The following is a 27,540-nucleotide window of genomic DNA, read 5'->3' as shown; positions in this document are numbered from 1 at the left end:
ATTTGTATACATGCACAGTCATCAGAAAAAATTACTTTATTAGCTAATCTAAGTTATTTCTTACAATGGTTATCATCAGAGAATGGAGAATCAAAAGGATTGGGGTGTACTACATACCAGTGGATAAGCTTCATTATCTTCCTTGTCATTCTTCATTGTCAAGATGATCTTCTCATTGACTGGGTCCGCCTTGACCACCAGACATCTCACGACATCCATGACCCTGAAGTCTTCCAGCTCGGCCTTCTGCGAGAACCGGTCGCCAAGCTCGCCCTTTGGCAGCAGCCCTACCACGTCACAATTCTGGATGTAGCGGGAGCCCTGCCCACACAGGCAGAGCACGCGGATGAACATCCCAAAGTCTTTGATGGCGATGATTGATCCGCCAATGATGTCCCCCGCCTTGAGGATCTCGAAGAGCCGTTTCCGGGCGTCGTCCGGAGGCACCTCCATGAATTGCTCCGCTGGCGGAAGGATGGCATAGTAGTCCAAATCTTCGCTGTCCTCGACACAAGGTGACTGGTCATGTTCTTGGGTTGCAGCAGGCTGAAAGAGGATATCTGCTTTCTTGGCAATGAAGGTGCGCAATCTTGACGCAAAGGTGTTGCTGAAATAAGACAGAATACACAGATATTCTTTGCAAACACTTGTGCACAGTGACCATTTCAGGATTGTAAATATGTGGGTTTTTTTCCCTTTAACAGCCTTACTTGTACATATAATACTCTGATCTTTTAGTCACTTATAACTAATCACAAGCCAGCAAATTCTTTTGTCACAACATACGCATTATATCACATAATTTCACAGACTGGCATAGTGGCACTGTCATTCACAACTGGAAAGTCCCTCAGTCACTTCCAAAAATCCCAAATTTCACCATCAAAAATACAAAATTGGCACAACTTTTCCAAAGCATGTGGGAATTAAGTCCAGTGTTAAGAATGAGGGTTGACAAAAAAAAAAAGAGGCACATATCCTCGACTTGTCACTGACGTACATTAAGGGTAATACATTCTCCCTGTCTTCTGAAAGAGGGAAGTCAAGCATTCTCTTATTATGTGAGAAAAGTGAAAATATGTTGAATTTCCTTTATATTTCCTTTATATCGTTGTATGCATGTGACATCATCAGCTGTAGAATACCTAGTAGTCTTGTCATCCAGCAGTGACTGAGGTGAGCAGAAACTTCAAAAATTCAAAACTTCAAAAATTCATAACTTTTCAACGGATTGTCCGATTTTCCTCAAACTCTTACTGATGTGTTCTACTAATATTGCTGCATTCACTCAATCCACATGTCTATGAAGGTGAACTTGTCCTTTAACATTCATTGTTGTGTTGTAGATAGGATTTTGTATGCATTATTTTAGTTGAAAAAATATTGCAGAAAACCTTAAGCAACTGAATTCTGGTAGGTTTACACTACACTCACTACACACTAGGCCCTACACTACAGGCTACAGGGTACAGCTAACTTTAAAGGGTGTGTACAGTTCTGGTAGAGGTGAGGATTTTAACGTTTTGTGAGATATTCAGAAACCATTCTATGAGATGTCACGAGCATGCAGTTCTAAGGGGTATCAAAAGTTTATTCGATGAAAATCGGTTTTGAAATGGCCGAGATATCCAAATACAAGATGAAACAAAGAGATCCTAATAAAGTTGTGGCAGTTTATTAGCAGTAAAGTTTATAGCACTTTTTTTGGATATCTCAGCCATTTGAAAACCAATTTTCATCAAATAAATGTTGAATCCTTCTTAAAATTACATGCTCTTTCATATTTCATAAGAAGCTTTTCATTATCTCACTTAGGAATGTTCAAAACATGAATCCCCACCTCAACCAGTACTGTACAGTCCCTTTAAAATTTACCTTGTTTTTTCTTCGATTTTGCTGTTGTGGTGGCTAGTATGAGTGTGATTTTCTCCTGTTCTATTATGCTTCTCTGAACTTTTGCTGGATTCGTTGAAAGGCTCGTGCAACTCCCTTGGCACACCAAGCGGCAATATTTCAGGAGAAGTGTCTGATTTTGATGATCCTTCCTCAGCACTGGAATCAATGTTCATGTGGGGTTGAACAAGGTCCCGAAGAGTACCAGTGAGCCTAGCGCCCCCACGCTGTATTGCCGACGGGACAGGCTCGGCGTTGCTTGCAACAGATTCCCGCTGTTCGCCGTCCCCCGCAGTCTCTCCATTACTCGGTTCCGCGTTTATGCCAGAAATAAAAGTAACATTTTCCCCCTGGTGTTCCTCTACTAAAGCTGCAAAATCAGAGCCATGCATACGCACGGCTTGTTGATACAGATTCCGATGCATTTTAGCTATAAGGCGAGCTAATACGCTTGAAATCAATCATATGGCGTTGACTTATCGTGCTCGCGTGGGTGTCGCCATTTGCGAAACTTGTCATACTGGAGATCGTTATAACTATTTAGTATTAAAATAAATAAACGATGACTTTTCCACCCAAAATGGATAATTTAATTTCACATAATTATATATCAGTTTACCTATAATTTTCAAACACGACAATGAAGTTCCTGTGTAGAATTTATAAGATAATTTTAAACTGAAATAACCCTAATCTTTTGCTCTTGTTGACACGTCGGGTGGTGACAAGCTAAAAACATAATTTTATTATCACTTGCTGTGCGTGCCATGAGGTTTAATTACGCCCTTTTCAGTCAGTAATGGTAAGCCACATGTACAATTCACTCTTATTGTAACAAAGTAGCTCATTCATGTAGGGTAGAGTAGGCTTATTGCCGTCTGCCTCTGTACCTTCTAGTACATTTAGACTCTCAGTCCCAAATGTAGAAATATGTGTAGTGTTTGAAGAGAGCAGATAAATAAACCCTCCTAGAACTAGCCTAGAGAGTCTAATTCAGTTGGATGGATGGTGTGTGGTCATGGTTGTATAGCCTAGCTGTGATGATGTAGGTTTGTAAATCTTACCACAGCTTCATCTTATCGGTGTTCGATTTCAAAATAATTTAAAGCAGTAGGCCTAATAAAAAAAAAGGCAGTGTAGACAAGTAGAAGTACAACCACACGCATGTGTCTTTACCATCCAGCCACACGAGTGTGATTGTAGCCATGGCGAGAGTCACTGGATACAGCCACACTCGTGTGTAATGTACATGTATACACACCCACACACACGGAGAAGCTGATCGCCGTGCGTGTCAAGCACGTGAACACCACACAAGCAGCTTGCGTGCAAAGCGATGAAAGTAAACTCATTTTCATACCTTTTATTAGTTTTCATATTATTTTCTTACAAATATTTTTTTCTGCTCCATTTTCATCGTATTTGCTTGATATGATGAGTTTAGAATTAAAGGGAAGATAAACCCCAAGAGCAATGTGGATTGAGTGAAAGCAGCAACATTAGTAGAACACATCAGTGAAAGTTTGAAGAAAATCGGACAATCGATGCAAAAGTTATGAATTTTTAATGTTTTGGTGTTGGAACCGCTGGATGAGGAGACTACTGGAGATTATGACGTATGAGTGGACAACAATACCAAGAAAATATAAAGAAAATTCTACAAAAATCCATTTTTCATGAAAATTACAAATTCCATCAACTTGATATTGACATATGTTAAGGGTAGCAATTATTCCCCCTGCTTTCTGAAAGAGGTTGGTCCATTGCTCTTTCATGATTCTAGAAAAGTGAATTTTTGTTGAATTTCCTTTATATTTTCTTTGTATTGTTGTCCACTCATACGTCATATCCTCTAGTAGTCTCCTCATCCAGCGGTTCCAACACCAAAACTTTAAAAATTCATAACTTTTGCATCGATTGTCCGATTTTCCTCAAACTTTCACTGATGTGTTCTACTAATGTTGCTGCTTTCACTCAATCCACATTGCTCTTGGGGTTTATCTTCCCTTTAATAGCAAAGTTACAACTGCTGCTAAATTGGGGGACTTTGGATTGACATCGCTAGACTGCAGCTGGTGGTAGGGCTTCATCGTGACTTCGGGTGCTAGCAAAGCGATCGCTCAGCGCAGCTAGCTGTAGCACGCCAGCGCAGTCGTGCCGCCCGCCCCAGCACGGACCCGCGCTCCAGCTGCCTGTGTGTGTGCGCGGTAGAGAAAATGCGCTGTTAGCTAGCTGCACGATTTGCGAGTACCTGTTCACAAGCATAGCACAGCTAGCTAGCTAGCTACAAGCCGAACGAAGGCGAAGTCTCAATACAGGCCAGCGACACGATGGATGATCAATCGTTAATCAAAGTCCCAAATCAATTGTAATTATGCTATTGATTTTAAATTCATCTTATCACATAAAGAAAATGAGAATAGAGTTAAAAATGAAAAAAGTGAATTTGTCTCAATGTTGAGATAACATTAAATGAGGTTAGTCTAGGAGGTAGGTTATTAATATTTCATCGCTTTTGACATCGCGTGTTGATGTGGCCACCCACAGCATGTTCCCCGATAGGCGATAGGACCTACGCATAAAGCTTCTCCGCGTGTGTGGGTATGTACATTACACACGAGTGTGGCTGTATCCAGCGACTCGGGCCATGGCTACAATCACACTCGTGTGGCTGGATGGTAAAGACACACGCGTGTGGTTGTATACACTGCCAATAAAAAAAGGAAATAAAGTAAATACTCCCCGAGCATTTCCAAGTATCTATAAAATGTAAAACTAAATTGGATATAGAAGTAGAACTTAGAAGTGTGGATTGATTTTATGATAAAAATTATAACTTGATTTCATTATCTAAGACTATCGTATCATCACGTGTTTGGTCCTGTGCGTTCTGTGCAGATTTTACTGGCAAGAGTTCCTTTTGGGACAGCCACCCAAAAGCACGCGAGTGCGTGCATCCGTGTGTATTGCAAGCAAGGTTAGGCTAGGTAGAGTGGTATATAGGCCCTAGATCTGCACTGATCCACTTTAGTACTGGTAGTGCTGTACATTGTAACTGGGGTGGCTGTCCCAAAAGGAACTCTTTCCATTTTACTTTGAGAACATCTGCAGTTGTTTATTTCTGGAAAGTGTAAATTACAAGTAGCTATATATGGACCTATGTCTTTTATTACTAATGGTAGTTGTGGCATTTAAGTTTTTAGCAGCCATGGTCAAAATTTTTTCAATAGTGGGGCATAATGGAAGTTTTAATCTTTTGTAATTAAAACAACAACAAAAACATCAGAGCAGGACAATAAAAATACGAAAAAGTAAATCTACACATTGATGTGAACCACTATCTATTTCTGCATTAGGTCTAATTATTTATTACCAGAACTGCTTGAAATATGGAGTCTCTTCTGCAGTCAAGTTTCCACATGTATCTCTCTCTAGCTAGATCTTTGGTTAGGTTGGGTTGGTTCTTTGTGTGTGTGTGCTGTGCTGATGGGTTGAAACTCTACTGCCATGGTTGGACATAAATGCAATAATGCAGACCAGAACTTGTCTCCTTGTCGTAAAGCTGTTGACTGATGGAGACATGACTACATGTACCTCCACTGTATGTCTGCAGGCAGAGAGCTCCAGTCATATTGACTAATTTGACGCTCAAGGTGTTCTGTCTGGCATGTTCTAATCTGTGTTCCCTCAGATTGCATTGCCACAACATAATGCAATCAGTATTCTATCATATTGTGATATTTTGGTAAAATTCAACATGTTGTTGTTGGTTTTTTTTTTCATTTTTCCTGTCTTCTGTCTGAATTTATAAAGTCAGAGACAGCAAACTCAACTTAAATTTACTATGACAAACAAGAAAATGTCTTCAACCTGCCTTCTTATGAATACAATTGTATTCATAAGAATGTAGACATTCTCTGAACTGAACAGAATGTACCAGCCTGGGGCCTGTTTCATAAGACTTGTCATCAGTGACAACTTGTCGTAGATGTGACAAGCTACTGAAATCCTTGCATCTGATTGGCTGAGAGCAAATATGTCACAGAAATATGGCAGTTGTCACTGATGACAAGTTTTATGAAATGGGCCCCAGGCGTACAAGGTACATGTAATCCTAACTTTGCCAATGACCAGCAATCAACCTCCTGCAGGCCAGGGCATGTCTCTTGTCTGCTATTGACTGTGTGATTGTGTGTATTTTCCTTCTCTTTCCATCTGCAGGACTTTTCCAAGTTTCTAGATTCTAACTTTGATGTGAAGGAATGGGTGAACGCAGCATTCCGTGCTCAGAAGGACTCTCCAGAGCAAAAGGATGTAAGTCACACTTGTAGCTTCACCTCTTTTACAGTGTGATCTAATTAATGCTAATGAATAACAGGCCATCAGACTCGCATGGCCTGTATAGCAGTCAATGATAATATTTGTTAATAATTCACTTGAAGAAGTGCTAAAAACCTGAGTGAACTGATTCATTTCCATACGGGACCATCTCCCTAGAAGAGAAGCAAAGGCTTATCCAGGCAGTGTGGTTTTTATAAAATTAAGTTTGATCAAAAAAAAAAAAAAATACTCATTCTTTCTCTCCTGTTCAGCTCCCCTGCAATGATGCTTTGGTTGTAGAAAACAAAGAATGGAGGAAAAGAAGAAGAAAGTAGATGGGCTGTTTCAAATATAGGAGTATTCATAAGGGTTAGTTATTGTGTATCTTGCTTGAGGGTAGGTACTAACATGAAATCCCCAATGTTAAGTGTCACCAATCATTATTGTGCTGGTAAAGGTAATGGACAGGGTAAGGAAAAAGACTAAATATGCAGTGAATGTATTTCATTGTAGTGGAATTCTAATTGTCAAAATACCAGAGTAACGTCTATTAAAAACAGGCAGATTGCAAAATCAAAGACAAAATGATATTCTGAGTAAACTGTCATAACACCATTAGTGAATTTTGTAATGGAATGAATTTTAGGAGTGGAAACCGTGATGAGATAGTTATCACTTATTTCCCCCCCCCCCCTCCTTTTTTTTTTTTTCTCTCTTTCTCTCTTAATGCAGGCTCATGCAGCAACCCTTGTGATGAAACTGCAGTTGTTTATCCAGGTGATGTAATATTCTACATCATACTGTATTTATCTCTTTATCAGGCAAAATAACTGCAAAGTTATTGCAAAGTAACTTAACCTACATTTTGTTATCACTGTATATGTCTTGATGTCCTCTTTTACAAGACAGCAAGACGAGATGAACTTCATTCATAAGTGTACAGTATGTGTGGTGATATGTCTGTAAATCATATATTTATCATCTAAGAGGAATTTCAGTCTATGATGTACACAGTGGGAAAGTATCTGCAGAAATGATGTAGATGCCTGGCTGCATATAAACCTTTTTGCAGTCCTCCTACAATTTTCCTTTATCATTACTGAATCACTGTTTCTACATTACAAACATGTCCTTTCTGAACTGACTACATTGAACTATGTATTCAAGGATTTATTCCCCATATAAGTGTACTTTTTTATAAAATTTTCTAACAATATTCTTCCTGAACTATTTCATAATTCTATTTATGATTATAACACAAGGAATGCTCAAAATATTTGTACCCCATTAAACAGGATCTGTGTGTTACAATGACCCTGTTTTTGGAATACCCTTCCCCCATCACTCAAAAGCAATAAGACTTTGAGTCAATTTAAAAGACTTTATTAAAAATTCCCTTTGATGAAATGACCCAAAGTTACATGTATGAGTATGCAATGTTTCATTGCTCTTCCTTTTTCTTTTCTTTTCTCTTTTCATTGTATCTTCCACCTTTGTTTTATCATGCAAATTTCTGTGATGATTGCCCTGGTTAAAATAGAATAATGATTGTTTGTAAAGGATCATTTCCAACAAGCCTGATGTGTTCTTTGTACAATGTATGATCCCACAAATTAGGACATATAGCATGACAATAATGTATTTTGAATTTTGCAAATGTCATCATGCCTTTCGAATGGAAAAAAAAATGAATGAATGAAAATATCATCTTTCTATCAGGAGGTTAATAACTCCTTGGAAGAGACTAGTCAGCAAGCCCTGCAGAACCTTCCCAGAGTCCTCCGGGATGTGGAGGCTGTCAGGCAGGAGGCTGGCTTCCTCAAGGATCAGATGCAGCTGGTGAAAGAAGACATCAAGAAGGTATGCTCAAAGTCATGCATGGCTAGTCTTTCTTCCAGGATTCTTGATTCATTTGTTTATGATTTACACTTCAGTACTGTAATGGTAATTTGATAGTGTGCATCTAAATTTCAGAGTAGCTCAAGATTGTCATATCAATAAAAAAACAACAACAAATGTTTAGTGGAAAATTTGATATGAAGTAGTGAAAACATGCAGAGTCAGAGATTTTGACCAAAACCTAGTGGGTCATCAAATTTAGATTGACCTTAATCTTTACATCCATGCACACAAAAAAGGATTGTAATAGATAATGGAAATGTAATACACATCTATAGCTTTGTTTTTCTCTTCATGTGACATCACTCAAAACTCAGACTCAAAATATTTTGTAGAAGAACCAAAAAAAAGTTCATACATAAGACAGGAAGAATGGTAGTGATGATTTGACCCTTCCAAATATAATTTTGCTTAATCTATTTATTTATTTTTTGATTAATTTGTTTAGGTTTGTATGTATGTATGTATGTATTTATGTGTATTTATTTATTTATTTATTTATTATTTATCTCTTGATTGATTGATTGATTAATATATTGATTCTTTTTAAGTAAGAAATTGACAATATGGCAAGTGCTTCTTGAGATTAGTCTTGTTCTAGTTGTCTTTGATGCGAGATTGCCTTCTGTCTCCCCAGGTTGAGGAGGACACTTCCCAGTCGATGAAGATGCTGCTGGAGATTGATACCATCAAGTCACGTATGAAGGCAGCATCAGACGCCCTGCAGGTAGGAGGATGTCTCGACAGGAAAGAACTTCATCGAATCTTTGCATGATTCATACTTGTTTGTGCCTGTGTTGTCCTACAGTTTTTACACTGTTTGTGTGGAATACATTCTCCTTACGCAAAGTCCAAATTGTAAAGATCTCATGGTGATGTTATAAAAGATCTCAGCAGCAAACAAAAAAAAGTTGCTGTACAAGACGAGTTTTTGCTTTGACAGATTTTTTTTCTTCCTTTTTTTATCAGTTGTCATCCTCTGGACAAATAAATATGTAAGATCGTAGATCTTAGTAGATGACTGGTTCAATTCCCACTTGTTCCTTTTTCAGACATTTTCATCAAAATGTATATCAGCAATTTTGACCTTTCAAATACATTACAGAAGGTGACCATTGATGGAAAAACGTCTGTCATAGCACACCTTCGCCCCTCTTCATAAATATTCTCTTGCTTTCATTGAACACATTTTTGTTGAAAATATTTTGAGGTGTCTAATTGTAACGAGTGTTCAGCAGTTTTTGTTTTTCCTTGATGATAGAACTAGATGGAAGTGACTTTAGATTTATCAATGACTGGATCATACTACCTGTACCAATGGGAGTATGTGTGAAGGGAGTGAGGAAAGAAAAAAGTACTATGGTACATAGAATAAAGTTAGCTCTTGAGTCCCTTGACCTGTTTGAGGATGAGCAGATTTTGCTATAACACACATTTCCCATAGACGCCTGCCCAAGTATACTTGGGACTAGTCTTCATTGGGTTAAAGAGTCTGAGATGCAGAATACAAGATGAATCATTCATGCTATCATAATCTGTATTGATGCTATTGCAGGAGGCAGATAACTGGACTACACTGATGGCGGATGTGGACGAAGTGTTTGCCAGCCAGGATGTTCAGCTGGTATGTACAGTGTCACAACTGTCAAGCTTTAGTAGATCATTGTTAACAATCATATGCACGTCTACATGAGTTTTCAGTATCAGGGGACTGTGATTTAGGAAAGCTTATGAATACTTAGTGGATATTTCTCAAATAGGGTTGTAAGGAAAGAAAATATTGATTTTTGTAATGTTGTCATCTTCATTTCAGTAATATGCAGTATACAAGTTCTGTGACTCAAGGAGACATCAAGTGAAGAAAGTGCAGTTACATTTTCTTCCTTATGTGCACTACTCACCTCTATGAACAAAATGATGTAACTGTAAACCACCATGGTGGCTGTTCTGTAGAAGCTACATGCTATCATTGAACTCTTTCAAAAGGAATATACTTGTCAACTTGAAACTATTTGGTTTCCCTTCCCACTCTCAACAGATAGCCAACAAGCTTCTTGCTATGCAGCGTAGCTTGGTAAGTCAGCAATGGTCAACATGTATCATATTTTTGCAGTGTGGTACTAAAGCTCAATATTTGACTCAGAGTGAGTGTATATTTTCATAATGAGTACCTGGTATTGTTGTTGTTTCTGCCAGTACCTTATGGCTACTTTTACATACAGCATTTTACATGTATGTCATATCGGTAAAGTGAATATGTTTCACTTGTGTGCAGTTTATGTATTCCACAGAGACTCTATTTGCTTCTGTGTTCAGAGTCTTAATCTTGATTACCATAATAACATGATAACCAGCAGGGCACGTTAATTTTTATATTCGCTGAAATAAGCATCTCTGGTGTAATGATTATTCAAGTAATCAAATAATAATGCTTGCCAGCACATCCACCTGACAGCAAAAGTGATATTTTGCAATGTTAATAGAAAAAAAAGTCTGTTGATACATTCAATGAAAAAAAAAATGAAATGGATGCTTCCCCAGGTGTTAATTGATGGCCCATTCTGGTCATTCTTTGCTTTCCCATCATTGATTCATTCCATAAATAGTTGAATTATGGGTAAGCTTGTGCATTGCATGTATATTGCTTTGAAAATGAGTGGAGTGCCTAACCAAGTGAAAAAAAAGAAAAAGGTCATATGTGCCAATGTGCACTTAAAGCTATATTTGTAGCTCTGACCTGGCTTCTCCCCCTCAGAGCATGTTGGCCCACTGTGGGGACTATGATGAGCGTTGCCAGAGCCTAGAGGTCCTGAAGAACAGACTGGAAGCCCTTCTCAGCCCCCAGCTTGTCAGCGCCTTCAATTCACACTCATTAGGTGGGACTTCTTTTCCATTACAAGTTGTGATCTTTCACCATACACAGTCATACATATAGGCAAACAAACAAATGGACATACATACATACATACAAGCAGACACACACACATGCATACATTCATACATACAAGATATACATTTTTGCACTATTAATTTTTCGTTCTCAGCAAGGTAAGCTAAAGTTCCCATGGTTTGTGCTTTTACAGTATTTCTGTTTTAGTTAGTTAGTTGTTGTTGTTTTGCATGAAAATTTCCACACCGCAAAAATTTCCACATTTACAGTGTGTATTCCAACTGTAGAAGAATATGTTATTATAACAATACTTCGATACAATATTCATCTCAGACTCATCTGCAGCAAATAGATCACTCTTTTTTTTTCTTGTTTAGACACTCCTTATTGATTTTCACCTGCAGCCAAACTGAATTGCATTTTCATTTAATCCCTAGTATTTATGAGACTACACGCTAGGACTTACATCAGTAATAGGGCCCTTTTCAGGATAGCAGCTGAGACAGATCTGTGTGGAAGAAGCTAAAGAAGTGTGATTGTGTTTGGGAGCTGTATAGATTTGCATTGCGCATTTTCATATTTGTCCTCTCTATGTTGTGTGCTAAAATCCATCAAAGGAGGACTCAGTTTGCATTGCTGAGATTCAAGTGTAATGTATATCTCGCTGTGTGTACACAGAATCGGCCCAGAGGTTTGTCAACATTTTCAGAGACATGGAGAGACTATCCCAGCTGAGGAACTACTACCACAAATGTCACAAGGTACAATTTCAGCGCAACTTTTAACGGTTTGTTTGTTTCTGTGGGTTGTCTGTACACCTGTTGTGGACACGGGAGAAGATTATAATGTAGATGAAAAGTTGGGTTCATCTCTTGATGTTAGAACGATTAGATTTTCATGCAGCAAACAAAACTCTGCCCTTGTTTCAAAAGAAATCGTTATGATGATGATACTCAGTCTCTTTGATGGGCAGAGGAGCCATCGAGGCTCAGTGGTTAAAGCCTTGGCATATCAGTTGCAATGTCCCTGGTTCAAGTCCCCTGGCTACAGTGGTTGCACCCATAGGCAAGGTGCTGTATCCTCATTACCTAATTGTTACGACCTCGATGAGGAGATGGTGGCACTCAGCAACACTCACATCCTTTCTGTGATACGCACAATTATAAAGCCACATCGCCACCAAACAATTATGAGGAAACCACAAGAACTCTGTATTCCTGGAGCACCTTGTGTTCCATCTCTTTCTCCATAAACTTCTCACCACCTGGGTTTGTTAGAACCAATTAATGAATACAAGAATTAGCATATCATGCATATTCATAACATAGTGCTTTGGAGGGGACTTGAAAGCCTGTGGTCCTGTGGTTTCTTGCTTGCAAGCATTCTTTACTTTTTAAATAGCAGCCAAGTGAAACAAATCATAAAACAATACATCTCCATGTGAACATGTGCATATGTGCATATCACCTTGTTGTAGCCATGTTTGTGACTTTATCAAGTATATATCATTCATTGCACATTTTTCTCTAATCTCTTAACTTTCCACATATTTACAGTACAACATGTAAGTCTACATACACTTAAAGCAGGGCTCCACACTAACTTTTATTTTTGGTGGCCCAAAGGCAAACATCCGACCTTTTTGGTGGCCCGATCAGGCCACCAAATTCTTCATTTCTGAAATTTTGGTGGCCCGACGTGCGTTTTTAGTGGCCCCGGGCCACCATTAGTGTTGAGCCCTGCTTAAAGGCTGGCTTTAGAGCACTGTATATAGGCCCCTACAGAAAAGAAGCATTTTTTCTTTCACAATATAGATCACATATCGTCGCTGGGGCAACAAGACCTTGTATATACGAAATTTCAAATGTGCAAGAGAGCCATAAAACATGGCGGCCAAAGCTCTGTGGCGAATGGGATAGCCTTTCCTTTGACATGCCGTGGTGGCTTCATTTTTGGAGTAAGACAGTTGAGACTTGGACAGGACATCACTTAACCCATTATTTGACCATTAATCCAAAAAAGTCATTTTCACCAAATTTGCAGATACAAGGTCTTGTCACCCCAGCGACGATATGTGATCTATATTGTGAAAGAAAAATGCTTCTTTTTTCCTTTTTGGGGGGAAACAGTAGATCATTAACCCGTTGAGGACGGACTGAATTTGCTACAACACGCATTTCCCATAGACACTTGCCCGAGTATACTCGGGACTCGTCCTCAATGGGTTAAGAACTGGAGATGTGAAATTTGGCAATCATTACAATCCAATTGTTGTTGCAATGCAGAGCTCCCTGTTGCTTCAGTGGCAACAACTGCAGGAAACAAACAGGGAGAAATCTCTTGTAGAGTGGCTGCCATCTTTCTATGAAACCTTGCTGACAACATGGCATCGAGAGGTAAGAAAGACATGACATCTTTTATTTCGTTTGCATTGTTTTTGTAGTTTTGGAAGAGGAGTACTGAGCAGTCTCTGTATAAATACTTTAATAGTAAAACCAGCATTATTGGTATATTGCACTAAATTTCATACATGCACATATTCGCAATTAAGATTCAGTCTATTCATCTCCCCTTTTATCCTGTAAACCAAAGGATCATGGGGCGAAGCCAGGTGGGTTTAGGCTAAATTCCTTCGTTAACGCATGCACACTATTCCGCCTGATGCACGAAAAGAAATGTGCACCGTCTGTTTTATAGAAAGGGGGACAATTCTCTTGCCAGAAATCAACTTTTTTGCATCACATTATCTGCAGATGGCAAATTTAGTGGATGCATTTCCTGTTGGCTTGGTATAGTGAAGATCATATGTCCAGTAATTACTGCATGCATAGCAAAATTACAGGATGTAGGGTCTTCTAGCTAATAGGCATCTCTAGCTGAGTGCGCGAACCTTTGCTACATGTACAAGTGCGCATACTCTTGCTACAACATGTTTACCGTGGCTGGCCACTGTGAGGCAGCATGTGGCCAGTCAAAATTGACACACAGCTCTCAACCATTGAGATCACAGGAGTTTTGCTACCAATTCTACAAAAAGCTGTTATCAGGAGGTGGGCATGTCTAAAATGGGCTGGAATAAAGATATTGATGGTCTGCATACAGAATGGTTGCAGAGTGCATCTCTCTCCTTTCACCCTTTAAGTCATCCCAACTCTTCCGGTCCATGCCCGAAACACAGGTCCAGTGGTGCGACCAGGTCTTCCCGGATGCGGTCGCCATGGTGTGTGAGCTCCTCACCCAGACTCTGTCCAACCTCCAGCCCTCCCTGCCGGCCTGCATGGACTCGGCTCTCCAGGACAACACCTTGCTGAATGTCATTGAACTCAGACAGGTAGATGGATTTTTTTTGCTCGCTGTAGAAGCCGTCATTTTCTCGTACAGCTATTTTCGCAAGTGAGGAGGTCACAGACATTTTGAGGTTACGTCCATGTGGTAAAACATTGCGCTGTAAACTACAAGTTCCACTCAGTGTTCAAGTTTATACTCATAGACTGAGTAGTATCAAACCAATGGAATAGTTTTAGTTTCATCCAAATCAGAGATCTGGAAATTAAACAAGTTCTGCAATTTTCATTTTCATGTGTATTCACTGAAGAGCAATGTTGTTTACAGTCACATGAACAAACTGGATGAGGTTTATGTCTTCACCCAACGACTCTCCCATAGCCTTGTACACAGAATTTTTATAAAATCATGTCTTTGATGAGCTAAGGTATTACTGGTATACCTGGGCCTCCCTCCCCCCCCCCCCAAAAAAAAAAAAAAAATGATAGTGATAATAATGATAATGATAATAATCACAATCTTAAGGTTGTTACAACAAAATAATAATTAAATATTAAGAATACATGTGTCTTAGTGTTTAATTTCACGTCAAAGTGGGAAACGCAGTGATATTTTTTCCCAGTTAGTCGGAGGCTTATGAGGCCATGACATTATCATCTAATCTGATTATTAGCTATGCAAAAATTTTGCAATGAAGCCTTAAATATTAGGAGGTTTCTCTAATTTTTCAATAAATCATCATGGTGACTGTTTATTCCAGAAATGGTTTTTCATAAAACTATTGTTATCATTTTTTGTATTGAACAATACTTAACATCAATTATACTGATTAAATTTTCATGTTGGCTATTTTTATCCCTAACTCACATTTTACAACTATTTTGAAGCACTAAAGCTGCTTTTTTTATCTGCAAATTTTAGCAAGGGTTTAAAGCCAGCTAGAACGGTGTTGAATGACACTTCAAATTGAGCATCAGGTGGAACGAACAATTTTGCTCATGCATAGTTTAAAGGGATCGTATAGTTTTGGTTGAGACCCAATTTCGGATTTCTGACATTTTTTGGTGAGATAATGAGAAACCTCTTATGAAATATGAAAGAGCACGTAATTCTATGAGCAATTCAACATTTATTTGATGAAAATTGGTTTTGAAATCGCCGAGATGTCCTCAACAGAGCGATTCTAATAAGTGTGGGACCCACACTTTTTTACGATCGCTTTGTTTTACTTTGTTTTTGGATGTTTCAGTAATGCCAAACCCAATTTTCATCAAACAAACTCTGAATTCCTCTTAAAATGGTATGCTCTGTACTATTTCATAAGTGTTTCCTTGTTATCTCGCAAAAAGTTAAAAGCCAAATTCTCATCCCCACCAATACTGTACTATCCCTTTAACTTGTTGACATGTATCTCTCTTCTCTCTGTCTCTGTTTCTGTCTGTCTCCATCTCTGTCTGTATTCCTTCTCTTTTGTCATCATTCTAGATCACTCTGCGATTTCTCAAGAGCCTTGAAGGTGCTATCCAGGCTGTCACAGGTATCAATTTCTCAGAATTTGCTTTTATTTCTGGAACAATTCTATTGTCATATCATGAGGTCTTGGTTGATTTCTTGTAATACATATACATTTTGTAGGACAGTTATACACATATGAGTACTAATATTGTATTAATGTATTGTTCTAACGTTAAGGTTCATGTCTCTATACCTCAAGTCAACACAATAATTCTGCACCTGTTACTTCCCAGACCAAGTGGTTGGGCGCCACTTTGAGGACCTGGTCCAGGCAATCCACGCTCCCTACATGCCCTACCTGCTGCAGTATGGGCGCTATGAGGAGGAGCATCTCTTACAGGAACTTGCCTCCATACCAATGGTGAGTCCCAGAGGTCCAGGCGTATAACCCCCCTCCACAGCATGGTACAATATGGTGTGTGGAGCACACACACATATCTCACTCCTACCATTTTGCAGTAATGCAGGTGAATAAGCTATGGGTCCCACAACTTCTGCCTACACAACTATTAACTCATTGAGGACGAGTCTGGAATATACTCGGGCAAGTGTCTATGAGAAATGCATGTTGTTGCAAATCAGCCCGTCCTCAATGGGTTGATACATGAGGAGTACCAAAGTATCTACCCCACAGGTCAAAGAGCTATTTGTAGCTTTACCTAACATTTTCATCGTACATCTAGCTTATAGGTCGAGGAGATAATGCCTATGTCGTATATGTAGCCATGGGTCTAACTATGACTGTGGGCCTGTATAGCCCTATCTAACTGCACCTAATATTGTATACCATCCATAAAACATTTTTATGACCCATGGTGACAAATCTTATGCCTCTTATGCCACATTTACCTTATACAGGTATGTAGGTAACCCTTGGTGCATGAGCTAAAGCCACTTCATAAAGTGGATGCAGCTAAAATCATTGATTTGTTAAAACATGGTGGAAATTTGAAATTTTCCTGTTTTAGGTCCAATTGCAATGAGACCTCTACCATTCTGTTTGTCCAATTTTATTCTGTATATTGAAGGGATGTTAGGTGAAGCAAGTGCATCTTAATCATTGTCACTGAACTTTTTAAACCATTAACTCCCTTCCGTGTTGTTTCATTTTTCGTCATAGGAAAGGAGAGACCTTATAGACTGTGCGCAGCTACTGTCAGAGTCTGTCAACAAACTCTTCAAACTGACCAATGAGGTGAGATGGCAGAAACTAGTCAATTGCAGAATAGTGCATCCATAGTCATTCTACTTTTCAAATGCGTGCAAACTGGGAAAGAATATGTTTGAAAAAAATTATGTGTAGGTCTTGAATATTTTTTTATTTTATTTGAGATGTTCACATTCTCTATTTCTGTCCTCCTTTGATTGTAGTATTAAAGACTATATTTTAAAAAGTTTTCACATTGATTTCAAGTGTTTTCCTGAATTATTTCCCATTCATTTCTGGGGTGATACACAAGGGCAGCTTAACATTTTTCTTGGGGAAGGGGGTTGCAGGATGTCAATGGTACCCCCATTGCAGCCCCCTGATTTCGCGGCTCCTGATACTTAAAGAACCGTCAACCTTTTGGAATGTGAAAAGATACACCGGGGCTGTGTGGTACACTTAGAGTGTATCTCTATGACAATATCTCAGCAGATATAAACACTCTTGCCCCCAATCTCTTATTGTTTATCAACAGGCAGCAGACCGCTGCACTGCCTTTACCGAAGGATTTGGCATGACAGGACTGCAGTCAGCACTAAAGGTAAGCATTCCTTAAAATTTCTTTTTCAACATCATTTGTACATCATGACTTATCAAATTTAGTCATCTGCCAGTTTGATCTGGAGTAATGACACAGTTAACAATTTCTCCTCCATTTTATATGATAGCTGTCAAATTCATCTACTTCATGAGAACAGTTACAGCTTCCTTCCTTCTTTGAAATTATTTAGTGGCCTCTTTAGTTTCCTTAAAATTGGAGTATAATGATTTAAAAAATGATCTTGTCTACACCATCCCGCAAAATTTCTTTTTAAACTTCATCTGTACATACCAGGATGCCTCATCAAATTTAGGCATCTTCAAATTTGATCTGCAGATATGACAAATTTATCAATATCTCCTCCATTTCATATGAAAGCTGTAAAGTGCATCTACTTTGGGAGGACAATTTCAGCTTCCTTCCTTGAAATTCATCTAATGGGCACATTATGAATGGTAAACTGAATTGAAGTCACAAGTATAGCAGGACTCGGCGCTAAGTTCTTTTTCTTTTTCCTCAGGTGGCCTATGCGGCCACTAAATTCTGTAAATCTGAAATTTTGATGGCCCAAAATGAACAGAAACATAACAATCCATTTTGAAATTCGATTGATATGGCCACCGGAGAATAGCTTCTTTTGACATTTGGTGGCCCAACACCAATTTTTAGTGCCCCCGGGCCACTGGGCCACCGCTAAAGTTGAGCCCTGACTATAGTCTGTATGCCCATTGACAACCTCTTCTCTATCCTCCTCTTCAGTATCATTGAAATTGTAGTATTGTGGTTTAACCCAATGAAGACTAGTTCCCAGTATACTCAGGCAGGTGTCTGTGGGAAATGCGTGTTATTGCAAAGTCAGCTTCTTCTCAACAGGTTAAAGAACAGACTTATTCCACACCATTACTAGTAAAGTCTTACACGTGTTCATTTATGCGACAGGCCGCATTCAGCTCTTACTGCCAAAAGTTTGACCACGCCCTGGAAACACTGAGAGCAGCCTGCGGACTTGACCCAGGAAGCAGTAACGCCATGGTGACCTCCGCGGGGTCAGAGCTAGGGGAGGACTGGAGCAAGTTCCAGCATTCACTCAAGATTGTGCAAACATGTGGTGAGAGTCAGTTTCCTTTTCACATAAAATGTATTTCATACTTTATGGCAGCTTGTACATACATCACTCAGAAGCATGCCATTGTAATTTGTGTGTATCTTTGTTATACTTTGTAATTATTCATTGCTAGTGCCTCCTCATAAGGTAGAGTAAGAACAAAACTACAGTGTATACAAAATTTTATTTGTGCCCTTTAGTGCTCTGTATTTAATTGCAGAATTTTTTAGAAGCATCTTGATTGCTAAATTCATATCTGATTCTTAAGATTGGCAACACATTTAGAAGAGAAAAGTTCCTTTTTCTATGTGAAATTGGCAATTCCATGTCAATTCTTTAACTGATTTTGTGTAAATCTAATGAATGAAACCAATTCCATCTAAACTTTCTCCAATGTAAGATAAGCATCAAAATTCAGAGGTGTCAATTCAATGATGCCTATAAACCAGTGCGGAGTAGAATAGCTCATGTGCACATGGGTACACATGACCTTTCCTTTTTCTCGGACAGTTGGTTATATAGGCACTTCACTCATTTTACAAAGTGACATAGATAGACTTACCTGATGTAACAATTTATGGAACTCATTAATCATGTTCAAACAAAAGCTGAACTTGCATAGATCAGGTGACCAGAATGGTCCGCCAATTATTACTTGGGAAAGCATCCATTTCATTATTTTGCATTGAATGTATTAACAATCTTTTTCTATTGATATTGCCAGACTTTTGCTGTCAGGTGGATGTGCTAGCAAGCACCATATATAAGGATTACTTAAATAATCATGACATCATAGATGTTTATATCTGTGAATTTAGAAACCAACATGCCCTGTTGATGCAAATGACCGTTTTCTGCTCATGCACAAAGTGCAACTCAGAACTGGCTTTTAATATTCAATGATGACAAGATGGATAATTTCTGCAGCAAAATTCTCCTAGGACTTCATGGGTTGAGATGGTTTAAAGTCAGTTCTAGATGACGACTCTTACTGTTACCTCTCATGCCGTATGTCCCCCCCCCCCCCCAGGTGAGCTGTTTCTGCAGAGTGAGGAGTTTGAGCTCCATCTGAGTAGCAACCTCCTCCACACATGCAGCAGTCATAACATCCAAGTCTCATCATCCTCTCCAGCCAAGATCAGGTACAAACTGATGCTTTTTTAATCAAGTTAGATCTTTACGTGTTGTACAGACCATCTAATATTGTCTGATGAAGACCAGCTTGCATTGCATTCTTCAGTCAGCAAAGTTAACTTGTGCTATTCGTCACTTTAAATTGAGATGTTGTGGTTGTACAATTTCATTTTGATGAATCCCTTTCTTTGTTCAAAGTGAAGCACAGATTGAATGATAGACATAACCATTAATGCACCCTTGGTATATTTTTGTGATGAAGTGATATGGACAAGACTCCAATGACGTCACGTACCTGTGTTGATATACATGTATTATGTTTGTAAAGTCTTTGCAATGATGAGTCTGAGCAAAGACTAACCTGCCAGCTGTAGCTGGATGTAACATGATATGCCCCATGTGCAAAGGACACACTGGAAGAACCAGTTGAATAAAGGCACTCATACAGTTTACATCAGCTCAACAATGTCTCCTTATTACTAAGAATCCTCCTTTCCAACAAAGGCATATAAATGCCAAGACATGGTGTCAGAGTGGTTCAGCTGTCCAAGTCATGGTGTCAGTCAACTGTCTACATCATTCTGAAGTACAGAAGGGACTAGGACAAGGAATAATCCACGCAAGAAACAGGCTAGACCGTTTCATTTGAAAGAGTGGAGGATGCATGGAGCTATGTGTACATTAGCATGCTGTACAGTAGCCAAGCAGCAGTGTGTTGAGATGCACTAACCCAGCGTGTGTGTGTGTGTGTGTATGACATACCTGAATGTGCATGACTGTATTGTGTGTCCAATGACCTGCATCAGCACTGTGGTAGTGAGGAACAGAAAGTTCTAGAGGTCAAAGGACCAGACTGCACAGTGCATGAGGTATTGGGAACACTACAGCCAGTGACGTGGCCTTAGCCTAGATTAGCCACATATATGATGCAACATACTAACCTCGTGAAAGTGTTGGATGATTGAGCATAAGTTAACTTGTTGAAAAGATACAGTTTTCTGCTAATTGTTAACACTGTTCATGTGAGTGAATGCTCAGAGAGTGAACATGGCAAACTTAACCCAACCAGCACCACTAGATTTGAGGGGTAATTTGTCTGAGAATTGGAAGAGATTCAAGCAAAGATTCACTCTGTATAATGTTGCTTCTGGAATGTCAAGGAAAGATGATAAAGCACAAACATCAATGTTGTTGCATGTGATAGGTGATGCTGCCCTTGATATATACAACACATTCACATTTGCTGAGGGTGATGAGATGAAGTTGGAGAAAGTGCTTGAACAGTTTGAGAAATATTGCACTCCCAAGAAGAATGTCACGTATGAGAGGCATAAATTCTTTACCAGATCTCAGGGTGTGAGTGAGAACATTGATCAGTATGTCACAGAATTGAGAAATCGTGCACAATCGTGTGAATTCGGTGAGTTGACTGATGGTCTGATCAGAGATCAGATAATTTGTGGAATCACAGATGGTGGTTTGCGTGAGCGTTTGCTCAGAGAGGATGATTTGACACTTCAAAAGGCATTGCAAATTTGTCGTGCTGCTGAAATTACCAGAGCTCAGGCACAAGAGCTTGGTTCAAAGGCAGATGTGTCAGTCCCTGTTGATGCTTTGAACAAAAAGAAAAAGGCAGTCAATCCCGGTAAAAGATCAGAACCTCCAAGGTGGAAGCAAAAAAGTCAAAGTCAAAGTCAAGGTCAGAATTCCCAGGCTTGTGGCAGGTGTGGCAATCGACATGCCATGAATTCATGCCCTGCACAAGGAAAGGTGTGTAAAAAATGTAGAAAAATGAATCACTTCGCAAAGTGTTGCAAAAGTCGTGTTCAGGTAAATGAACTACAGAGTAATTCCAAGGATGAGAGTTTTCTTGTTGATGTCGTCAAGTCACAGGAGTCATGTGACGAATGGAAAGTGAATCTCGTGGTGAATGAACGTCAAGTGCTGTTCAAATTAGATACAGGTGCGCAAACGAATCTACTACCAGAGAGTGTGTATCAGACGTTGAAACCAAAACCAAAGTTGTCATCGGTGAATGTCAAGTTGACAGGGTACAGTGGAGTTGAAATTCCAGTGAAAGGTCGTTGCTTTGTACAGGTGAAGCACAAGAATTTGACGGAGAGTATGTCGTTTCTAGTGACTCCCGGAAATCGTCAACCATTACTAGGTTTGCAAGCATGTGACAAGTTGAAACTAGTGAAACGTGTGTTGAATGTCGCACAAAACACACATGATGAAAAAATGTCGGTCGAAGACTATGAAGACGTGTTCGAAGGTCTAGGATGTGTGCCCGGTAAGCACCACATCACAGTGACAGAAAATGCGAGACCTGTCCAACACGCATGCCGAAAAGTACCGTTTCCGATGAGAGAAAAACTCAAAGAAGAGTTAGACAAAATGGAACGCATGAACGTCATTGAGCCCGTAGATACGCCTACTGACTGGGTGTCGTCTCTCGTGATCGTACAGAAAAAGACCAGCCAACTCCGAGTTTGCTTAGATCCGCGAGATCTAAACCGCGCTGTAAAGCGAGAGCATTTTCAGCTACCGTCGAGAGCTGAAATAACCGCGCAGTTTGCCGGAGCGAAGTACTTCAGTAAACTGGATGCATCCAGTGGATTCTGGCAGATTCAGCTGGATGATGAAAGCTCAAGGTTGTGTACCTTCATCACGCCTTTCGGAAGGTACCGATTCCTGAGACTTCCGTTCGGAATATGCAGTGCTCCAGAGGTGTATCACAAGATAGTGCACCAGCTCTTCGCACATATTCCAGGAGTGAACACAATGATGGACGATATCATTGTATGGGGAGCTACAAAGGAAGAGCATGACCTCAGGCTGAAAGAAGTTCTAGAGACAGCGAGAAAGAACAACTCGAAACTCAACCGAGAAAAATGTGAGTTCTGTGTCAACAAGCTGACATTCATCGGAGATGTCATCAGTGATCAAGGAGTTCAGCCTGACCCCAAGAAAGTGGCAGCCATACAGAACATGGAAAGACCACAGTGCAAGCAGGATGTCCAGAGATTCCTCGGCATGATCAACTACCAAGGAAAGTTCATCGCTGACTTGTCAACTAAATCAGAGCCCCTCAGGAGCCTTTTAGAGAAAAGGAATGAGTGGGTATGGACCGATGCACAGGAACATGCATGGCAAGAGCTGAAAAAAGCCTTGACAACAGAGCCAGTGCTGCATTTCTACGACTGTGCAAAACCAACCAAGCTGTCAGCTGATGCATCAAAGAATGGGCTCGGAGCAGTGTTGCTTCAGAAGCATGACCAAGATTGGGTCCCCATAGCGTATGCATCTAGAGCCATGACTGATGCAGAGACAAGATACGCGCAGATTGAGAAAGAACTGCTAGCTATCACGTACTCATGTGAAAGATTTCACCAGTACATATATGGACGACAGGTTGAGGTAGAGACGGATCACAAGCCGCTAATACCCCTGTTCGTCAAGCCCCTGTGTGACTGTCCCCTTCGCATCCAGCGACTCCTCATCAGAGTTCAAAGGTATGACTTGAAAGTGTCATACACACCAGGGAAGTACATGTACACAGCGGATACCCTCTCCAGAGCAGTCGACCCAGAGTCACAACCAGATGTCATGAGAGAGGAAGACATCAAAGTCTATGTAGATGCTGTCGTGATGAACATGCCAGTCACGTCAAACAAACGAAGCCAGTTTGTAGATGAGACAAAGAAAGACACAGCACTACAAGAACTCCTAGCTGTCATCAGAGATGGATGGCCAGAGAGAAAACAACAGTGTCCAGTCTCAGTCAGAGAGTACTGGAACATCAGAAGTGAACTGTCAGAGGCACAAGGCATCATCTTCAAAGGAAGTAAGATTGTTGTACCAGCTACAATGAGACGTGAGATGCTGCAAAAGATCCACGAAGGGCACTTGGGAATTGAAAAGTGCAAGAGACGTGCAAGAGATGTCCTGTACTGGCCCCGGATCAACCACGATGTAGCAGAAATGGTGCAAAACTGCAATGCTTGCCTCATGTACCAGCCAAAACAGCAGAAAGAGAGCCTTCAACCTCACATGGTACCCGATAGACCATGGCAAAAGGTGGCCGCAGATCTGCTTACGCTGGACAACAAGGAGTACCTGGTGATTGTGGATTATTTTTCACAGTACATAGAACTGTGTTCACTGTCGACCACAACAAGTAGAGCAGTGATCAACAGTATGAAAGCTGTATTCGCCCGCCACGGAACTCCGTGCGAACTCATCACAGACAATGGACCACAGTTCTCAAGTCGTGAGTTCCAACAATTCACAGCAGAATGGGACTTTCGCCATACGACCACAAGTCCATATCACCCGCAGTCGAACGGACAAGCAGAGAATGCCGTCAAGATTGTCAAAAACCTGATGCGGAAGTCCAAGCACAGCGGACAAGAAGTCCTTCGAGCTCTACAGGTCTACAGGAGCTCACCACTAGAATGTGGAAAATCGCCAGCAGAACTGCTCTTCAACAGGCGAATCAGAACAAATCTGCCTATGGCCGAAAAACTACTTGACCCTCAGCACATCAATGCTCGCTCGGTGAAGGAAAGGAAAGAAAGGCAGAAACAGAAGCAAAAGGAGCATTTCGACAAACATGCTCGTGACCTACCCCACCTGAAAGTAGGAGATCATGTCAAACTCCAAGACATGAATACCGGCAGATGGTCACAAGGTGGTGTCATCAAGAAAACACTACCACATCGGTCGTACCTGGTCCAGACAGAGACTGGCGAGATTCGTCGCAGAAATAGGCGTCATCTTCGACCTGATCCTAGACGAGGCCAAGACGAGCGACAACCAGCGCAGAGGTACGATGACGACGACGACAACGTCAATGCCCCGATGGTAGACGAGACTACACGAAACGCGACGTCTGTGAAATCTACCCGAAGTGGACGCATCGTGAAGCCTCCCATCCGCTTAGATTTGTAAATAGTGAAACTAGAGATGAAGAACTTTTCGCGAATTATTAAGACCGCTCGAGAAGAACTTTTCGCGAATTTGTCAGAGTTAATAGTTGAAACATGATGGACTCTAATGATAATGTAAAGACAGGATTTAGTTAAAATACGCGAATGATTAAATACGCGCACTAAGAAGCAGTGAAACCCGGTTGTCGCATATGAACTCTAATCATTGAACTCAAAGAACTCAGTTTTGAAACTACAGCAAAGATTTTTGAATGTTTGAAACGCACATGCATGAAAGTCAAAAGAGTTAAAGTAAACTCTGAAAAATTGTCATGAATGCGTATGTAAATAGTCGATAACAATGTTATCTCCTTTTAAAGAAAGGGAGATGTGTTGATATACATGTATTATGTTTGTAAAGTCTTTGCAATGATGAGTCTGAGCAAAGACTAACCTGCCAGCTGTAGCTGGATGTAACATGATATGCCCCATGTGCAAAGGACACACTGGAAGAACCAGTTGAATAAAGGCACTCATACAGTTTACATCAGCTCAACAATGTCTCCTCATTACTAAGAATCCTCCTTTCCAACAAAGGCATATAAATGCCAAGACACTACCCATGCTGAGCAGCATTGCTCTGCACTGTGGTGTGATATAACTCTGAAGGTTTTCTTCTCTGAAGGTTTTCTTCTTTTTTTCCCCCCCTCCAATCCACAGTCAGGGGCACTCCAACCCATTCAAAGAATACAACTACCTGGCGAAGGAGGACCCAGTCCAGTATCAAGCATTCCAGGCACTCATCGTTAAACTCAGGGAAGGTTAGTCCAGTGGCTTCCAAAATATTCACTATGGGGTCCTATGAATAATCCTGCCCTCTTTGTATGAGAATATGTACACCCACACATCCTATGTGTCTATTTATTTGTTTGCTTTTTGTTGTTTTCATTTTTCGGTAAAGAGAAATGTATTTTCTTCGACAGGTGAGATGCTGTTATAACTTCCAGAAATGTAGAGTTGTGTTGGGGTGGTTCCTCCCGTAGGGTATGTCTTGATCAGTGTTTGTTTGCTGGTCTTAGGCTCAAAACCTAAAGCTTTGTGTACTCTAAAGAGCAGACTTTTTGCACTAGGCCGGGTGAGATTTATTTGCATGTTTTCAGTTTTGCAGATAGTCCTGACAATTGAGCCAGTGCTTAAAACAGCTCATCTCTGCCAAGGCTGTTGAGGGCATTGGCAGCACATACTATGGTAAATGGTATCTGCTCCGCATTACCAATTCATCTGCTTTTATTCTTCTGCTAGTTTTATGCTACTCAAAATGCCTGAAAATTTCCACTCCGCAAAAACTTCTACTTTTACATCATCTTACAAAATTGCCCAACTGTGGCTACTCTTTCCATAGATGAAGGCTCGTCCCTGCTTCAAGAGCCCCTGGAGGCCATGTCAAAGGTCACAGAGCATGCCCTCAAGCTTGCATTCGGCATCGTCTTCTTCCAACTCCAGCTGCAGCTGTCACAGGTCTCGACTATGGAGGTACAGATAATGATATTATACAACGTCCAAGTAGATCCTTGTAATTTGATTGGAGGATTGTTGGTTACGTGATATTAAATAAGCACTCCATTCAACGCGCCGTGCAATTTTGGTTCTATTTCTGCGTGCAACTTGGTTCGATTTTTTCGTTCTGTTCCACGGTTCGAGAAATTGTACGGTACTGCGTGTACTGTGTGTTGCATATTGAGGATCGCATGCAGCTAGCACAGGTACGTGTGCGGTACATGCATGCGCGTACGTACATTTGTAGGCCTACGTACATGTAGTGCTAGTGTACGTGTATGACGAGTGCTAGTATAGCTGTGACCTGTATCGACACTGATTGCACAAGCCAGAAAGAGAATCGCAGTGGATCCACATGTAAGTGTGGCTATATTTTTCATACATATAGGCCCTATAGACTTCTAGGCCTACTTAGACCAAAAAGATCTACTTGGACGTTGTATAAATCAAATAGTGGACGGTCTTTACTCGTGCAATGGAACGAGATTTCGCACTCGGTGAAAGATGAGGCGCACTATTCAACTCGGCTTCGCCTCGTTGAATAGAGCGCCTCTATCTTTCTCCTCGTGCGAAATCTCGTACCATTGCACTCGTGACCATTCACTATTTGTATACCATTACATTCCAAGTGCACATATAATGTTGTTTCATTGCCTGTTTTGTTTTTACCTGGTGGATTTTTAGTGAATTTAAGGAATTATATTTAGTTAATGCTACGACTTGTGTTTTGACTATCTGACCATCACAAATGCTATTCTTCATTGACAGTGTAAACTGAAAACTTGTCCATGGCGTTCAGTCTCTGTCAGGTTCTTGTCTTTTTCACACAGATTATTGTAAAGCAAGAAATATTCGCAGCATGAAATTTTTGTGAATTCACAAATCGAAATTGCCACTGGCATCCAATGCATTATAATGTAGACAAGACCTTTCAAGTGCGTTTTAATTCTGTGAATCTTGGCTCTTGTGAAATTTGCAAAATTAAAATGCATGCGAAACTTTGTTTTACAGTAATTCTTGGAATTTCAAGCTGATATAAGATTTCTCAGCCTCTATCATATGCAGGCTCACATCATTGACTTCTTGTGTGTGTTTCTGTATGTTTTTCTTTGATTATGTGTTCTGATGCTCTGTATCTTTCCTTTTTGAGGCATGATGTGACATGGTACCACTAATGTGTGCATGCATTGCAGACATCATGTGATGGTCCGTATTTTTTTCCTACCTACTCTTGTCACTTCTGACTCACATAATTATGTGGCA

General features: G+C 40.2%; 2 protein-coding genes across 3 annotated transcripts in view; one reads left to right on the top strand and one right to left on the bottom strand.

Annotated features, from left to right (window-relative positions):
• LOC140244648 (uncharacterized) overlaps positions 1 to 2,381 on the bottom strand; it is a 29,139-nt gene extending 26,758 nt beyond the window's left edge. For both annotated transcript variants that reach the window (XM_072324268.1, XM_072324269.1), the window contains exons 1-2: positions 1,876 to 2,381; positions 118 to 607 (exon numbers count right to left, since the gene is read on the bottom strand). In XM_072324268.1, coding sequence (XP_072180369.1) covers positions 118 to 607; positions 1,876 to 2,318 — 933 coding nt within the window. In that variant the 5' untranslated portion in view covers positions 2,319 to 2,381. The remainder of the gene's footprint in view (positions 1 to 117; positions 608 to 1,875) is intronic.
• Positions 2,382 to 2,604: 223 nt separating this feature from the next.
• The window catches only part of LOC140244295 (conserved oligomeric Golgi complex subunit 7-like), a 29,919-nt gene continuing 4,983 nt past the window's right edge, over positions 2,605 to 27,540 (top strand). The window contains exons 1-19 of the mRNA XM_072323938.1: positions 2,605 to 2,695; positions 6,115 to 6,207; positions 6,946 to 6,990; positions 7,933 to 8,073; positions 8,750 to 8,839; positions 9,668 to 9,736; positions 10,151 to 10,186; positions 10,868 to 10,988; positions 11,681 to 11,763; positions 13,288 to 13,398; positions 14,181 to 14,333; positions 15,773 to 15,824; positions 16,036 to 16,163; positions 16,923 to 16,997; positions 17,485 to 17,550; positions 18,490 to 18,658; positions 19,686 to 19,797; positions 25,441 to 25,541; positions 26,123 to 26,253. Coding sequence (XP_072180039.1) covers positions 2,693 to 2,695; positions 6,115 to 6,207; positions 6,946 to 6,990; positions 7,933 to 8,073; positions 8,750 to 8,839; positions 9,668 to 9,736; positions 10,151 to 10,186; positions 10,868 to 10,988; positions 11,681 to 11,763; positions 13,288 to 13,398; positions 14,181 to 14,333; positions 15,773 to 15,824; positions 16,036 to 16,163; positions 16,923 to 16,997; positions 17,485 to 17,550; positions 18,490 to 18,658; positions 19,686 to 19,797; positions 25,441 to 25,541; positions 26,123 to 26,253 — 1,779 coding nt within the window. The 5' untranslated portion in view covers positions 2,605 to 2,692. The remainder of the gene's footprint in view (positions 2,696 to 6,114; positions 6,208 to 6,945; positions 6,991 to 7,932; positions 8,074 to 8,749; positions 8,840 to 9,667; positions 9,737 to 10,150; positions 10,187 to 10,867; positions 10,989 to 11,680; positions 11,764 to 13,287; positions 13,399 to 14,180; positions 14,334 to 15,772; positions 15,825 to 16,035; positions 16,164 to 16,922; positions 16,998 to 17,484; positions 17,551 to 18,489; positions 18,659 to 19,685; positions 19,798 to 25,440; positions 25,542 to 26,122; positions 26,254 to 27,540) is intronic.

The sequence above is a fragment of the Diadema setosum genome, chromosome 21 (genome assembly GCF_964275005.1).
Source record: "Diadema setosum chromosome 21, eeDiaSeto1, whole genome shotgun sequence".
Taxonomy (NCBI): domain Eukaryota; kingdom Metazoa; phylum Echinodermata; class Echinoidea; order Diadematoida; family Diadematidae; genus Diadema; species Diadema setosum.
This window is presented reverse-complemented; position numbering and strand designations above follow the sequence as displayed.